At 43.4% G+C, this 17,715-nt stretch overlaps 1 protein-coding gene across 1 annotated transcript in view; it reads left to right on the top strand.

Annotated features, from left to right (window-relative positions):
* Positions 1-17,715, top strand: part of GABBR1 (gamma-aminobutyric acid type B receptor subunit 1) — a 193,164-nt gene that overhangs the window by 88,623 nt on the left and 86,826 nt on the right. The window contains exons 6-9 of the mRNA XM_030197552.1: positions 1,276-1,467; positions 3,222-3,464; positions 4,133-4,196; positions 7,747-7,824. Of these exons, the coding sequence (XP_030053412.1) occupies positions 1,276-1,467; positions 3,222-3,464; positions 4,133-4,196; positions 7,747-7,824 (577 nt within the window). The remainder of the gene's footprint in view (positions 1-1,275; positions 1,468-3,221; positions 3,465-4,132; positions 4,197-7,746; positions 7,825-17,715) is intronic.

The raw sequence follows: 17,715 nt of genomic DNA on the forward strand, positions 1-17,715 counted from the left end.
TAAAATCCATCTGCCCAAAACATCCAAATTGTGATTTTTGAAACACAGAATTTGGCTATCCTGCACTGCATTTTGTCCAAATAGCAAGGGGGTGTGTTTAGGGCAGTACTAGTTAGGGCCAAATGTAGGACGTCCAACCTTGATAACTGAATGGGTAGAAGTGTCCAAGTCAAAAAAGAAGGGCGTCCTAAGTTATTCCAGGGTATAAAAGGTGCCCTAATTGAGTAGCTGACCCGTGGAGGGATTAGGCATGACTCCTCCCTCTTGCATCCCCCAGTGGTTACTGTCCCCATCCCTCACCCCTAAAAGTGACACCGGAAAAGGAAACTAGGCTCACTGACAACATCAGGTATTATGGGCATTCTGAACACAGCAGCAAGCAGGTCTGAAGTGCAGTGGACTATAAACAGCGGGGAGGGGCTTGAAGGGTTCAGGGGGTTGGGGGGGGAGGAGGGGGGAGGAGGGGGCCAAGGTTCAAATCCCACTTCAGCTCTTTCTCTTTTTTTTGTGTGTAAATACCTTTAAATTGTGATTTGTCCAGAAACAGAAATATACCTATTGCACCTAAATATTAAAGATACCAACAAGCCTGAGGGCTGTTGAGGTGGTGCACATTCAGGAACAGTAGGTATCCCCCATCTCTGAGGGGCTCACCATTTAAAATAAGAGTTGCAATGGAATATGAACCTGGGTGCCCTGGATTAAAGTTCACTGCACTGACCATTAGGCTGCCCTTCTGCTCTGCAGGAACATCTGCTTGGCCATTTTTATACAGATGCCGTTCATAATTTGGATGTTTTAATTTGGAAAACGGCTGTTCGTTTTGGACATCCTCATGTATTTTGAAACCGGAAACCCCAATGTTTTTTTCCTGTTCAAAAATGGCTGTGAGATAGACTTTTTTTTTTTAATGTTACAAGCAGGACATCCCAATTCTGACTTGGAAGTCCTTTTGAAAATGTTCCTCCATGTTTTCGTGTGCATATTGCCTTCCTTGCTTGCCTGCTAAATATTTTTAAATATTTTAGTCAGTACAGAGTACAAAATTTTTTAGCAGGAGAAGGACTCAAGGTAAGTGCGGAGTGTGTCATCAGTCAATGTTACTGCAGGGTGCGCTGTTTGGTAGTCTTTAGTCAGTGTTGGTGCATAGTGTGCTGCAAGGAAAGTCATAAGCGAACCTTAGTGCAGAATACACAACAGAATTAAGTCATTGTTGCAGCACTGAGCATTTCTATAAAGGAGCTTTTATCTCTCTTTTATTTCCTCCGTATGCAGGTTTACAAGGAGAAGCTCTATGGGAAGAAATATGTCTGGTTTCTGATTGGCTGGTATGCAGATAATTGGTTCAAGACTAAGGACCCGGCAATTAACTGCACCATGGAGGAGATGACAGAGGCTGTGGAAGGACATGTGACCACTGAGATAGTCATGCTAAACCCTGAGAACACCAGGGGGATCTCTAACTTGGTGAGATGATAGAGGCTATGGAAGGACAGAAGAGGCTCCTGCCTGGTTAAATCAGTGGCGTAGCTAAGGGTGGGCCTGGGTGGACACAGGCCCACCCATTCTTGCCTCAGGTTCACCCAGTCAGCAGCCCATGAGGCCTCCAAAACTCTTCAGTGGTGATGCCTCATTACTCTCTCTCCCTCTTCTTCACTCATGGCCTGGCAGCTGCCCATCTCTCTGTGGAACCCCCCCCCCCACCCCCACCCCCCGGTCTACTTCAGAGTTACTGCCGGTGGCAATTCCTATAGGCATCATGCACCGCTTGTCTCTATCATGTCCTGCCCTCAATGGTGTCACTTCTTGTTTCTTTGGTGGGAACATTGTAGAGAGAAGCCTGCAGGGCCAGCGCAGGTTACCTATAGGAATTGCGGCGGGCAACAGCTCTGAGGTAGGACCAGGGGATGGGGTTCAGAGAGAAATACTATATTGTATGTATGTACAGGCGTAGGGGGTGGGGTGAGAAGGGCCCACCCAGGTTAACTCTGGGTCCACCCCAAAACAGCAGGTCTACCTACGCCCCTGGGTTAAACACCACTGTGCGAGCCAGCACCTGATATTTAATGGAACTTAACTGGTTAGTGCTGTTGAATATGTCCACTAACTGGCCATCCCCTAACTGGCTAGGTTATGGGTGGACCAGGGGTAGAGTTAGGGCAGAGTGTCAACTTAACCAGTTAGTAGCGATTTTCTATTCACTAAGGACCAATGCGGGCTTCCCACCCCCAGCATGCACCATTTTATTTTCGTAGCGCTGGTATTTACCCGGCGGTAATCAGGCATTGCCACGTGCTGCCCGGTTACCGCTGAGTTAGCGCAGGAGCCCTTACTGCCACCTCAATGGGTGGTGGTAAGTGATCCCCCCCCCCCAAAAAAATGACCACGTGGCAAGTGGTTCACTTGCCACACACCCATTTCTTTAAAAAAAAAGGACAGCCTTTTACCCACTGCAGTAAAAGGGGGCCTCGGCGTGTGTCAAAAACACACACTGAGGCCAGCGCAAGCCCCCTTTTCTATCCTCTCCAACACAGCATGATACTTTAATTCATTTTCTAAATCTGTGTGTTGGAGAGGATGGAAGGTGCATGGCTCAAAGAGTCCCTAGGGCACCCTTGCTATAGTCCTGTCCAAAACTATTCCCATTGGATTGAAGGGGGGGAAGTACCCACATGAAAAGCAGGTACAGAGCTCTGCAGCTCTTTTTAGATCGGGTAATTCTTAGAGTGGAAATACGCGCATACATTCCCTTTGAGAACTAGTGCAACACACATTGATAACATACTTGCAGATTTTGTTAGAACCACACTATTTTGAAAATTGCCACTATTTCTTTCTCATTCATTCTTACCCTCCTTCTCCCTTGATCATTTTTCTTTCTTCTCTGTCTTACTCATTTGTCAGTATTTGTTTTCCTTCCTTTTCTTTTTCTCTCTCCTCTAATTTCTATAATTCATCCCTCTCACTCATGCCTTTCTTGAATCTCATTCTTTTCTAATTTCTGTCTCTTTTTTTCATACACTTTTCTCTCTTCCTAATTCCTTTCTTTCACCTCCCTTTCTATCTGACCCCATTTCACTTCTCTGTATCACTCTTCTCTGTCATCCAATTTCTTTATCACCTTTATAGTTTTTTTTCCAAACAATCTTGGATACAGCTCTTTCTCTTATCTCTTCAGTCTCATCCACTTTTGTCATTCATTCACCCTTTCTCTTTTGTAGACCTCAGAGGAGTTCATTGAAAAGCTGCAGAAGAGGCTTGGGAAGAATCCTGAGGAGACAGGTGGCTTTCAGGAGGCTCCCCTGGCATATGATGCCATCTGGGCTCTAGCATTGGCCTTGAATAAGACAGCATATGAGCTATCTAAGAAGGGACTACGTCTTGAGGACTTCAACTACAATAACATGAACATCACTGAAGAGATCTACCGAGCCATGAACTCATCATCCTTTGATGGCGTCTCAGTAAGTCTCTGACACTACCAAAGAATCTCCTGGAGTTCTTCCCAAGAGTTTATCACTTGTTTCTCCCATATGTGCTCATTCTTCATTCCTTTTGTTTCAGTCTCTCTGCCTTCCATATCTTCCCATTCTCTATCATGAAGCTGTAGTTCTTTTCTTTATATGTTATTTAGATTTTTTTTGGATACCACTGTGACCTGTGTTTCAGAAAAGGCAGTATACCAAGTTGCCAATAAATGTTCATGTATTCCTCCCTCCCACATATCATCTTATTCTCCTTTCTTGGTGTCTCAGTCCCTCTGTCCCTCATATCTTCTGGTTCTCTATCCATACTAACTACTTTTTTACATGCAAATTCTAATCTCTCCCTTCTATCGCCACAGATTCCCATGTGGGTTCAATGATTATGTCAAAGAGTTCCCCTATGAAACAAGTAGGGAAAATGAGCACATCCTAGTGTAAGTGGATTTAGCAAGGGAGCACCTTCAGTCGGGGGAACCCTAATATATGCAAGATAATCTGAGAACTCCCTCTAATAAGCAAGTCATTCAAAGAGAGCTTTAGTGATTGGGAACATCCAGTTTCATTCAAGTTGGCCTGAATACACCTTTGGCAAAAAAGTTTATCACAAAACATTATATTTGCATTCACTTCCCTTTGTCTCCTCTCAGGGTCATGTGGTGTTTGATGCCAGTGGCTCGCGAATGGCTTGGACACTCATTGAACAGCTACAGGGTGAGTATTGGATCCAGTTGTAACTAAGCAAGCAAGACATTTGACAACAGCTGGAAGTCACAAAAGAAAAGACCAGTTATTCAATTTTAAAAAATGGAAGGGCACAGAAAACCTCAAAGTATGAAGAGGATGTGCATACCTCATGACTAAATTATGCATGCAAGACAATTTACCTTTGACTTTTGCCTACAAAGACCTATTTAAATCTCAGATAGAATGACAGATTTTTCCACACATACATGCTCCCAGTCTTTGATTCCTTCTCATATACACAGCACCATTGAGAACAGTGATATTACCTTTGCCTCTTGCATCTCCACCTCTTCCCCCCCCCCCCACCACACCCACACCCCCCAGCCTTATCATTGAGGATTCTGGGATTACTCCTCTCACAATAACTGCTATTGAAGATCCTAGAATTTCCTATTATATGTCCTGTAAGGACTCTGAGACTCTCTATAGCATTAACAAAAACACCAATTGATACCAAAGTTCCGTGGTCATAAGACCTTAATTTTTATAAAGGAGAAAAGAGACCTCAGAGATCCATAGAGAAAACCCTGGATATGACCAGCTAAAAAAATTTTTTTGTGACTCATTTCATATGGTGAATGAAAGCGCCATTTTGAACGAGACACACTATAGCTGAAAGACAAATGAATAAGCTGGTGATTTGATGATTAACAACTGGTGATCAAAGACAGCATAAGTTCCTGAAGAAGCCGCAATGGGTGAAACAGTGGCCCCCATTGAACATAAGTTAAGTGCTGTTTTTTCTTTGGCGCTTTGAATCACTGTATTAATGAGTCACAATGCTAAATAATGAACCTTGATGCACAGTTAAAGTTAGCACAAATATATAAATAAATGAAAAAGAAGGAGTTTTTTTGACAGCAATGAATGAAATTTAGTACTGGCAAAAGCATTTTTTTAGCTGGTTAAATCTAGGGGTTTGCCTATGGATTTCTGAGGTCTCTTTTCTCCTTTATAAAAATTAAGGTCTTATGACCACGGAGCTTTCATATCCATTGGTGTTTTTGTGAATTTTTAGTATAGATTTACCCTAGTTGTTGCACCAATATATACTGCATATCAAATATTATTCCCCATAGCATGCCTTGCTACTAAAATAAATGTATTTGATTGCTTTATTTCAAATATCTAATTGCTCACTTTCTTACTTACATATCCAAAGTGAGGTATAGAACAAAATTTAACTAAAATTATGAAGTACTGAACTCTTCATGACAATTAATATTGAAGCACATCTCAGACCCAACAGGGAGTAAGGTCACACAACATTCCTTCATTTGGCATCTGTTCTAGGTTTTTATTTTTTGGTTCGTATTTATTTACGGCTTCCACACCGCCTCTCTTTTTGGGATCCAACAGGGAATAATACACATGCCCAAAATGCTTACAACGAACATAGTTATTAACAAATCAAGTCATCATATATGAGCATAGCTGCAAAGAATAAAATAATGTATGTGTAACCCAAAGTCCACAATTGGAGTTTCTGGCTATTCAGCAGGGACTACTTCTGTGGGAAAAGATGGGTCCTGGTGGATTGGAGGAGTCAACTGCCCCACAGCCCTCATAGCCTGACCTGCAAAAAGACACTTTCTTCCACTCCACTCCAAAAACAAGTTCTAGACTGTGGGTGGGGTTTTTAAAATAAATATCACCAGTGTGTTTTTTCTTGCAAAAAAGGTGCCGGTACTCAAATGCTAGGCCACCCTTCAGATGTGGGGAGATCTGTGAGGGACCTACCCCACAATGGCCAGGCCCCCTGCAACCAGTCACAGAATCTATGACAAGGCAGAATTGGTGTGTAGAGCCTGACCTCTTTCATTAAAATTTGGGTTCCAAAGGTAAATTTTAGGAGACAATGGAAAAGGTGCCGGTACTCAGTACCCCCTCAAAAAAAGCCCTGAATATCACCTTTTTGGCTGAAATCCCCAAAATAATATGAATATCAGCACAAAGAGAATAAAGAAACAGTTCAAAGAGTCAAACTGAAAAAAGTAGGATCAGTTTTAAATATCATAAGAACATAAACATTCTCACACTGGGTCAGACCTAAAAGCCCATCAAGCCCAGTGTTCCATTTCAAACAGTGGCCAATCCAAGTCACAAATACCTGACAAGATCCCCAAAAGTAGCTAGGTTCCATGCTACTTACCCCCAGGGATAAGCAGTGGCTTTCTCCAGGTCTACCTTAATATCAGTTTGTGGACTTTACCTCTAGGAATTTGTCCAAACTGCTTTTACCACATCATCTGGAAATAAGTACATAAGTATTGCCATACTGGGAAAGACCAAAGGTCCATCGAGCCCAGCATCCTGTTTCCAACAGTGGCCAATCCAGGTCACAAATACCCGGCAAGATCCCAAAAATGTACAAAACATTTTATACTGCTTATCTCAGAAATAGTGGATTTTCCCCAAGTCCATTTAATATCAGTCTATGGACTTTTCCTTTAGGAAGCCGTCCAAACCTTTTTTAAACTCCACTAAGCTAACCGCCTTTACCCCATTCTCTGCCAATGAATTCCAGAGTTTAATTACGCATTGAGTGAAGGAGTGTGGTAGCCATGTTAGTCCACTCTTAAGGTTATCAATAGAAATCAAACAAAATAAAACATGGAAAAGAAAATGAGATGATACCTTTTTTATTGGACATAACTTAATACATTTCTTGATTAGCTTTCGAAGGTCGCCCTTCTTCCTCAGATTGGAAATAAGCAAATGTGCTAGCTGACAGTGTATATAAGTGTTTTCACTTATATAAACTGTCAGCTAGCACCATGCAGGACAGGCAGGACGAAGAGGGAGACATGCTGGACCACGTTGGGAGGTGGGTGGGAGGGAAGGAAAGGTAAGAGATGCATTTCCAGACCATGCTAGAATGCAAGAAAGGGGGTAGTAGGACAGAGATGACAGAACACGGGGGTGGGGAGGGAAAGATACCGTACTGGAGAGGGAGCTGAAGGAAGAGAGAGCTCAGATGAGTGAGTGGGGAATAAAGGGGAAAAGAGATGCTGGACCCCCAGAGGGAGGGAGACAGAGTTTCACTATATTTATTTTTGTGATGGACTATTTTGTCAAGAGCTATTTTGTTACAAAGCTACTTTGTCAAGGCTATTATGTCGGGGTGCCATGAAATTATATCCCTGAGGATTCTGGGGTTCCATCAAATCCTTTGCTACTGACATTACTATTCAGGGTTCTGGGTCTGCATTATATTCCACCACAGAAGAGTCTGGGATTGCACTTCTTACCATGCTGTTTTAGATTTGAGATTCTGTTATCTTCTTGTGGACTTTGTGATCCTACCTCCGTCTTCAGGGGCTCTTTACTGAACACTCTTGTAGTACACAATCTAATGCTGGCCACTGAAGACTCAAGGATTGCACAGCTTTACTTGTTCATTGATGATTCTTTGATGGTACTGCTATCCTGTCTGCTGAAGTTGTAAGGTTGCTTTCTCTAAACCTGCTTCTGAAGACTTTGAGATTGTATCCATTTACACCTCTTCTCTTCATAGGGGGCAGCTATAAAAAGATTGGATACTATGACAGCACAAAAGACAACCTTTCCTGGTACAATGCTGACAAATGGATTGGTGAGTGATTACATTTAATTTAAGTTTGTCCCCATAGAAACTGATGGTGCCAAAAACGGGACCGAAGTACGGCATGCAGTTAAACAGAGCATGCGCTTATCCGACGTGCTCTTAAATGGAGTGCACTGTATATGCCGGTGTTCTGATCATTTATACATGTTCTTGCTGCCTATTTATTGATGATCTTCCACTAGTGTTTGTATGTGGTAACAGTTAAGCTCTTTGCCAGAGGATGTGGTAACAGCAGTTAATGTATCCGGGTTTAAAAAAGGTTTGGACACGTTCCTGGAGGAAAAGTCCATAGTCTGCTATTGTGACAGATGTGGGGAAGCAACTGCTTGCCTTGGGATTGGTAGCATGGAATGTTGCCATGATTAAGATTTCTGCCAGGTACTTGTGGACTTGCTTGGCCACTGTTGGAAACAGGATATTGGGCTAGATGGGCCACTGGTCTGACCCAGTATGGTTACTCTTATGTTCAGTAGTGCACCTTAGTGACTCTAGCTGGAAGACTCCTATTCTGTTTTGTTTTGTTTTGTAAATATCAACATATAAGTAAGTTTCTGAAAGCTCTTCCCATTACTATAAATTTATGTAAAGCCTTGGTAATGTTGTGATAATCATGATCAGAACCTCAACATGACAGTAATATACACAAAGTACAATCACCACATTGAGAGCTAGAAAGTGGATCATCAGATGCACATGGAGCCCAATTTTAATAGAATGGGGATATCAGAACTGAGACATCCAGGTTGGGACATACTCAAAATACCTGCAGAAGTGCATTTGAAATTTTGGTACATTCAGCTAGAATATCTGTTTTAGAAATATGCAGAGTTGGACTCTTGATGATTAAAGGAGAGAACAAAAAGACGTCGCCGTGAGGCAGACAGGCAATGGGACAATGCAAATATGAGCAGGCAGTTGATTGTAGCTAAAAGGAAAGCCAATCGACGTTAATCGACAGAACACGATAAGTGCCTCTTTGATGTTTAGACCCTTATTGGGTCACTTTTTTGATATTAGAGTGATAGAGGATAAGTGGAACAAGAGGTAGAAGTGAGTGTTTTTCACATTTAAAGTCATTTTTGAATTTTTGAACACTTATTAGAGCACTTCAGAGTGGTTTATAAAATATAAAAAAACCATGGAGAGGCTCTATGATTGAGAAGCTCAACAACCCCCAGAGACTAATAACACAAGGATTTTAGAGTCTGTTTGGGTGAGTTAATACTCTGAGAACTCTCCAAAAAATAAAAATAAAAATAATAGCATACAGTGGTGGAAATAAGTATTTGATCCCTTGCTGATTTTGTAAGTTTGCCCACTGACAAAGACATGAGCAGCCCATAATTGAAGGGTAGGTTATTGGTAACAGTGAGAGATAGCACATCACAAATTAAATCCGGAAAATCACATTGTGGAAAGTATATGAATTTATTTGCATTCTGCAGAGGGAAATAAGTATTTAATCCCTCTGGCAAACAAGACCTAATACTTGGTGGCAAAACCCTTGTTGGCAAGCACAGCGGTCAGACGTCTTCTGTAGTTGATGATGAGGTTTGCACACATGTCAGGAGGAATTTTGGTCCACTCCTCTTTGCAGATCATCTCTAAATCATTAAGAGTTCTGGGCTGTCGCTTGGCAACTCGCAGCTTCAGCTCCCTCCATAAGTTTTCAATGGGATTAAGGTCTGGTGACTGGCTAGGCCACTCCATGACCCTAATGTGCTTCTTCCTGAGCCACTCCTTTGTTGCCTTGGCTGTATGTTTTGGGTCATTGTTGTGCTGGAAGACCCAGCCACGACCCATTTTTAAGGCCCTGGCGGAGGGAAGGAGGTTGTCACTCAGAATTGTACGGTACATGGCCCCATCCATTCTCCCATTGATGCGGTGAAGTAGTCCTGTGCCCTTAGCAGAGAAACACCCCCAAAACATAACATTTCCACCTCCATGCTTGACAGTGGGGACGGTGTTCTTTGGGTCATAGGCAGCATTTCTCTTCCTCCAAACACGGCGAGTTGAGTTCATGCCAAAGAGCTCAATTTTTGTCTCATCTGACCACAGCACCTTCTCCCAATCACTCTCGGCATCATCCAGGTGTTCACTGGCAAACTTCAGACGGGCCGTCACATGTGCCTTCCGGAGCAGGGGGACCTTGCGGGCACTGCAGGATTGCAATCCGTTATGTCGTAATGTGTTACCAATGGTTTTCGTGGTGACAGTGGTCCCAGCTGCCTTGAGATCATTGACAAGTTCCCCCCTTGTAGTTGTAGGCTGTATTCTAACCTTCCTCATGATCAAGGATACCCCACGAGGTGAGATTTTGCGTGGAGGCCCAGATCTTTGTCGATTGACAGTCATTTTGTACTTCTTCCATTTTCTTACTATGGCACCAACAGTTGTCTCCTTCTCGCCCAGCGTCTTACTGATGGTTTTGTAGCCCATTCCAGCCTTGTGCAGGTGTATGATCTTGTCCCTGACATCCTTAGACAGCTCCTTGCTCTTGGCCATTTTGTAGAAGTTAGAGTCTGACTGATTCACTGAGTCTGTGGACAGGTGTCTTTCATACAGGTGACCATTGCCGACAGCTGTCTGTCATGCAGGTAACGAGTTGATTTGGAGCATCTACCTGGTCTGTAGGGGCCAGATCTCTTACTGGTTGGTGGGGGATCAAATACTTATTTCCCTCTGCAGAATGCAAATAAATTCATATACTTTCCACAATGTGATTTTCCGGATTTAATTTGTGATGTGCTATCTCTCACTGTTACCAATAACCTACCCTTCAATTATGGGCTGCTCATGTCTTTGTCAGTGGGCAAACTTACAAAATCAGCAAGGGATCAAATACTTATTTCCACCACTGTATGTTTCAGCTTTTTATTGCATGTGCAATCACCCTTCTACCTCATGTGCATATCCACTTTAGGAACCTCTGGTTTATATTTTGTTGATAGTTATTTTTACCAGGGAGTTATTTTGGGATTTATTGTTATTTAAGTTAGTCATTATTAAAACAGTTCTAGACCAAAACATCCAACTTCTAGCCGTGGACGTTTTTGTTCCATTATGGCAGAAAAACATCCATGTGTTAAGAATGCTCAGATCCAGCCCTTAACATGCACCCAACATGCCCACTTGTGATTTGGATGCACTGCAGACAAGCAGCACAGAAAAATGTCTAAAAAATAGTTTTGAAAATAGTGATTTGGGCGTTTTGGTGAGAAAAACATCCATCTGCTGGTTTATGCCATTTTTGGACTTTTTCTCTTTCAAAAATGAGCCCCGTAGTAACATAGTAGATGACAGCAGATAAAGACCTGTACGGTCTATCCAGTCCGCCCAAAAAGATAAACTCATATCATAAGATATGATACGATTTTACATATGCTGACTTCATCTCCACTACCTCCTGCAGGAGGGCATTCCAGGTATCTACCACCATCTCCATGAAAAAGTGTTTCCTGATGTTATTCCTGAGTTAGTCCCTTTGCAATCTCAGTTCATGTCCTCTAGTTCTACCATACCTGTTTCTGGAAAAGGTTTGTTTGTATATTAATACTTTTCAAATATCTAAATGTCTGTATCATATCACCCTTTCCCTCCAGGGTATACAACTTCAGGTCATCAAGTCTCGTTTCATACATCTTGTGGCACAAACTACATACCATTTTCATTGCTTTTCTCTGGAGGAATAGCCTAATGGTTGGTGCAGTAGACTATAAACCTGGGTTCAATTCCCACCACAATTCCTTGTGACCCTGTGCAAGCTCACCTAACCCTCAGATTGTGAGCCCAGTAGGGGCAGAGGAAGTACCTACATAAAATGTACCACAGAAAGGTGTTATATCAAGTCCATGACCCTTTACTGTTAACAAACAGAGACTGAGGCAAGGTACAAGAAAGAAGCAGAGAGAGAGGGATAAAAAGAGAACAGGCCAAATTTTCTGATTGCCTGTCTGTCTTAGAGGAAAAGTTGCACACTTCCAACTGAGTGGCACTAGTTCAGTATTCGAGAGAAGTACAGATTCAGATTTTGATGTGTTTTATAAACCAACATTACTACATGAAGTACCACAAACTGCTGCAAGAGATTGCAGTGACCATTTTAGACTGGCTGTACAAGGGGCAGGAGCGAGGGGGTTGCGCTTCTGCCCCCAACGACCCTGTTGGACCACCAGGGATACAGATAGGCCCAGAAGGAGGGTCTACTTGCACGGCTGGGGAGTGGGGGTCTTCCGGGGGGGTCTTGATGCTGGCTGTGGGAGGGGGAAGGAAAAAGGAGACATTGGCAGGAGGTCGAGAGGGGGCTCAAGATATTTTGTTTTGACCCCAAAAAATGTTTTCCGGGTGCCAGCCCAGTATTCAGAGCTGGCACCTTCACATCTAAGCATCTTTATTTATGACAGCTCTTGCCAACTTAAACTTTTTACGTGAAAGCTAACCCCGAACTGACATAGGCAGCGAGTTCCACAGTGCATTGGCTGTAAAATAGAATGCATTATGTCTTGTACTTTCCATTTGTGCCATACGAGGTCCAGGTAGTACTAAGCGGTGATTATTTAAAGATCGCAAAACACAAGTGAGAGTATATGGAATCATCAGGGTAGATAGGCCGGTGAGCACAGTCAAATTGCTTTGAATGTGAGAAGGAGAATTTTATATTTTATACACTGTTCAATGGGTAGCCAATGATACTGCTTGAGTAGAGGAGTGACATGATCCGATTTCCTTAAGAGTGTTTGGCGCTTTCTGAAAATCGCCTTAGAAGCGCCAATAAAGAAAGCTTTCAGGCTTGTAGGCGGTAATGTTATTGTAACCCACTCATCTCTCTTTCTTAGTCAGGTTACTCGGGGTCCGAGAGGCTGGGTGTATACTGCTTGCTTCAGGTCCCCTTCAGATCTCGCACAGGAATAACACAGTAGCAAGAAGAGTTCAAGAAATTAACTGAACTTTATTTAACAAATGGAACTCAGCATTGGTTGTCAGAAAGTATTCAGCATATAATTAAGATGTTAACATGGGCTTGATCTTACAAAGTCAAAAGAACGTGCAATCTTTCCTTCTTCGGTTATGCACACGTACAACACCCTTACGCCTGACCTGTAGCCAGATGACACTCTGCAATCACTTTCTCCAATGTAGCGCCAGTACCAACGGAGATTCTGGATCCAGCATTAACTGTCCAAGTCTTTCAGGGCTTACCCTGAAAGCAGTCACCAGCTGCAGGCAGACAGCATTCTACCCTTGAGCCCGGGTTGCGGTGAGACTCCCCAATATCAACCACAGGTCGGCCCCTCTAAATGGCTCAGGAAATTGACAATAATGACCCTGATCCTGTTCCACTATCAGGATTGGCTCAGCAGGTACCACTCTTTCACCGCAATGGGTCACTTGGCGGGGGTTATAAATCTTCTTAATGCAGGCTACCAAGGACAATTGTTACAGCACTGTCCTTCCTTATATATCCAGGTCATCAGCTCCACCCCACACTGAGATTCCACAAATCAGATAATCCTCAAGTGTGAGGTGAACTCATGACACTTCCATGCTGGACTCAACCTACTCAGGTCTTCAAAATAACAAAGGGTTACATTATCAAAGTGGTGTACATTTCAGTGGCGTAGCCACAGGTGGGCTTGGGTGGGCCGGGGCCCACCCACTTAGGGCTCAGGCCCACCCAACAGTAATACATGTTTAGTGGTAGCTGGTGGGGATCCCAGTCTCTGCCAGCTGATGGTAACGAAAACGCTACTCTCCAGGATAATGGCACCTGCACATTCTCAGTTTTTAGCGCCACTGCCAAGGTGGAAAGAAGTGTTATCCCACCAGCTGAGATATTTTTTTTTGGTGGTGGGGAAGAACACTTGGTGCCCACCCACTTCTTGCCTAGGCCCACCCAAAATCTGTTGTCTGGCTACGCCCCTGGTACATTTAGGTCCAGTAGGTATGTCCCTGGAGGGCTAACAATGACTTGCTCAAGATCACAAGGAGCTGCAGTGGGATTTGAATTGGGCTCTCTCCTGATTCTCAGCCTGCTGCTCTAACCATTAGGCTACTCCTCCAGAGGATAGTCCAGTGGTTTACTGGATTTGAGGCAGGATGTTTTTACCAGAAGTAGGTATTGTCAGATGAATGGGACTATTTTTTTTTTTGACTGACTGACCTGAGAGCTGGCTCAGGAAAGAGCTCTAAACATAGTATACTTGGATTTTAGCAAGACCTTTGACATGACTCCTCATAGATACTTAATTAATAAACCGAGAACCCTTGGTATGGGCTCAAAAGTGACTGATAGTATTAGAAACTGGTTAAGTGGAAAGCAATAAAGGCTAGTGGTAAATAGAGTTCATTCTAAGGAGAATAGTATTACCAGTGATGTGCTGCAAGGATAGTCCTTTAGTCCTGTACTTTTCAATGTTTTTGTCAGTGACATTGCAGCGGGGCTGTCGCAATATGTTTGCTATTTTTGAATAATACCTAAACCTGCAACAAGGTAAACTTCTGGGAAGGTATAGAAAACATAAGGAGGGATCTGGCAAAGCAGTTTAGCAGCTAAAAAACGCATTGGGCTGCAAATTCCTGAGAGGGTGGTAAACTATGAGGTGAAGAACAGGACCTAGGAGTGATCATATCTAATGATCTTAAGATTTATTTATTTATTTATTTATTGCATTTGTATCCCACATTTTCCCACCTATTTGCAGGCTCAATGTGACTTACAGAGTTTTGTTATGACATGTTCATTCCAGGATATCAGCTATAAGAAGTATCTGTACAATTACAATTAGTAATGTTAAGCGATAAAGTAAGGGAAAAGAGAAGGAAGGTGTTAAGCAGGATAGTGTAGAAGGTGGCCTTTAATAACTGGGTGGGTTGGTGAGGTAGTTTTGTAGAGTTATGGGTTCTCTTTGTAGGCCTTGTTGAAGAGGTGTGTCTTCAGAGATTTGCGAAAGTTAGTTATTTCGTCAATGGATTTCAGGGCTGTAGGTAATGCTTTCCACAGCTGCGTACTCATGTAGGAGAAGGTGGTAGCGTGTGTCAGCTTGTATTTTAGTCCTTTACAACTAGGGAAGTGTAGATTGAGAAATTTGCGGGCTGATCTTATGGCGTTTCTGGGAGGCAGGTCCACAAGGTTTAGCATGTAGATTGGGGCGTCTGTGTGGATGATTTTGTGAACAATCGTGCAGATCTTGAACGCAATGCGTTCCTTGAATGGAAGCCAGTGAAGTTTCTCTCTTAGGGGTTTTGCACTTTCGTATTTACTTTTTCCAAATATGAGTCTGGCTGCAGTATTCTGGGCTGTTTGGAGTTTTTTTGATAGTCTGTTCTTTACAGCCAGCGTACAGTGGCTAAATAGGTAGAAATGGTGATAGGAAAAAGCAGAAGATTGCTTGGGTGCATTAGAAGTGACCGGCAGATCCAAAGTTCTGTTCCAGCACTTGTTCTGAATCCCAGTCCAAGACTCCATATCTTTCCTGCCTGAACCTGACAGGTTAATAATGATTTGCCTATCTTAGTATACAGTTGCACTTTTTCTCCTTACTAATGACCTTTTGGTCCTGGTAAGGTGGCATCAACTCTGTCACTGCTGTCACCACTGTGTCATACATTTAAGGCCTAAATGCCAGCATGGCATCTTTTATAACCATTAATAAGCATGAGAGCTCCCTCCACCCCATGCTGGGGGTTACTAAGCAACAGATCAGTAGGCACCACAGGAAGTCTTCTAAGATTTTTCAGCTCATTTTTTACTGGGAGGGGGATGGGCTAATGTGGCACCCAAAGATATAAATACTGTACTTCTAAGAGGACTGTGTACTGAAAGTTAAATATCAAAGTGAAAACCAAAACTTTTAATGAGGAAGAATTACATGATATTGCCCTTGCTGCATCTTCAGAGTTAGGGTTAGACATTCACCCCCAGATTCTATATAGCATGCCTAGAGATCGTCACCGAAATTGGCGTGGGTTCTACAACAATGCGCGCCATTTAACAAGTTTAACTAGCTAATGAGCGCTGATAACAGCATTTAACAAGCAATAATGAGCACTAACATAGTCACATAGTAGATGATGGCAGAGAAAGACCTGTACGGTCCATCCAGTCTGCCTAACAAGATAAACTCATATGTGCTACTTTATGTGTATACCTGACTTTGATTTGTATCTGCCATTATCTGCCATTTTCAGGGCACAGACCTTAGAAGTCTGCCCAGCGCTAGCCCCGCCTCCCAACCACTAGCCCTGCCTCCCACCACCGGCTCTGCTACCCAATCTCCGCTAAGCTTCTGTGGATCCATTGCTTCTGAACAGGATTCCTTTATGTTTATCCCATGCATTTTTGAATTCCGTTACCATTTTCATCTCCACCACCTCCCGTGGGAGGGCATTCCAAGTATCCACCACTCTCTCTGTGAAAAAATACTTCCTGACATTTTTCTTGAGTCTGCCCCCCTTCAATCTCGTTTCATGCTCTCTAGTTCTACCGCCTTCCCATCTCCGGAAAAGGTTCGTTTGCGGATTAATACCTTTCAAATATTTGAACGTCTGTATCATATCACCCCTGTTTCTCCTTTCCTCCAGGGTATACATGTTCAGGTCAGCAAGTCTCTCCTCATACGTCTTGTAACGCAAATCCCATACCATTCTTGTAGCTTTTCTTTGCACCACTTCAATTCTTTTTACATCCTTAGCAAGATACGGCCTCCAAAACTGAACACAATACTCCAGGTGGGGCCTCACCAACGACTTGTACAGGGGCATCAACACCTCCTTTCTTCTGCTGGTCACACCTCTCTCTATACAGCCTAGCAACCTTCTGGCTACGGCCACCGCCTTGTCACACTGTTTCGTCGCCTTCAGATCCTCAGATACTATCACCCCAAGATCCCTCTCCCTGGTACTGATTAGAATTTAGGTGCAAAACTCACTAAGCATATTCTGTAATGATGTGCGCTGAACTTCTAACACGAGCAGACAAAAAGGGGTGTGGTTATAGGCGGAGAAATGGGCGTTTTGTGGGCATTCCAAGATTTAGGTGCCTAGTTATAGAATATGACTGAGAGTAAAACCAAAACATTAAAACCAATACACAAAACATAAGAGTTTGATACTGGAAAACCAACTAGCATAACATTTAGGAGCACACGTTAAGTGTTGAAAATCTTCTAGTATAACATCCTTCTTTTTAATGTCAAGAAGAAGTTGGTTCCAAAGAGAGGGAGCAACTACTTTGAAACATGAGCTATGATTTGTCGCTAATTTGTGAACCTTGAGGTTACTTGATAACTGGAGATGATAAGTGATGGCCCCACCCGAGATCCTACTGAAAAGGGTCCAATGTATCGGGGAGCAAACTTGAAGGAGGGTAAACGGAATCTCAAGTACTTGGTGCTAAGCCAAACTTTTTGTCCAGGTTGAAAGGTCGGAGCAGACTGCCTCTTGCGATCTGAGAAAAGCTTGTATTTAGCAGCGGCTTTCTGAAGATGTTGTTGGACCTTGTTCTATATGTCCCGGATATCAGTGAGCGTTTGTTGGAGCTGAGGCGAGGCTGGGGTCTGAGGGATCGGAAGGGGTAGTCGTGGGTGGCGCCCATATACCATCAAAAATGGTGACGTATGAGAGTGTGAAAACCGTTGTTATAGGCGAATTCAGCCCAGGGAAGTAATGTGGACCAGGGGCGTAGCCAGACTTCGGTGGGAGGGGGATCCAGTGCCACTGCCCCCCCCCCCACCATTGCCGACACCCCCCCCCCCCCCGCGCTGCCAGCACCACCACCACCAACTTTGACCCCCATCCCGCCGTCAACCTGCCGTCGCCATCTGCTACCTTTGCTGGCGAGGGACCCCAACCCCCGCCAGCCGAAGTCTTCTTCCTTTGTTT

The sequence above is a fragment of the Microcaecilia unicolor genome, chromosome 3, assembly GCF_901765095.1.
Source record: "Microcaecilia unicolor chromosome 3, aMicUni1.1, whole genome shotgun sequence".
NCBI lineage: Eukaryota > Metazoa > Chordata > Amphibia > Gymnophiona > Siphonopidae > Microcaecilia > Microcaecilia unicolor.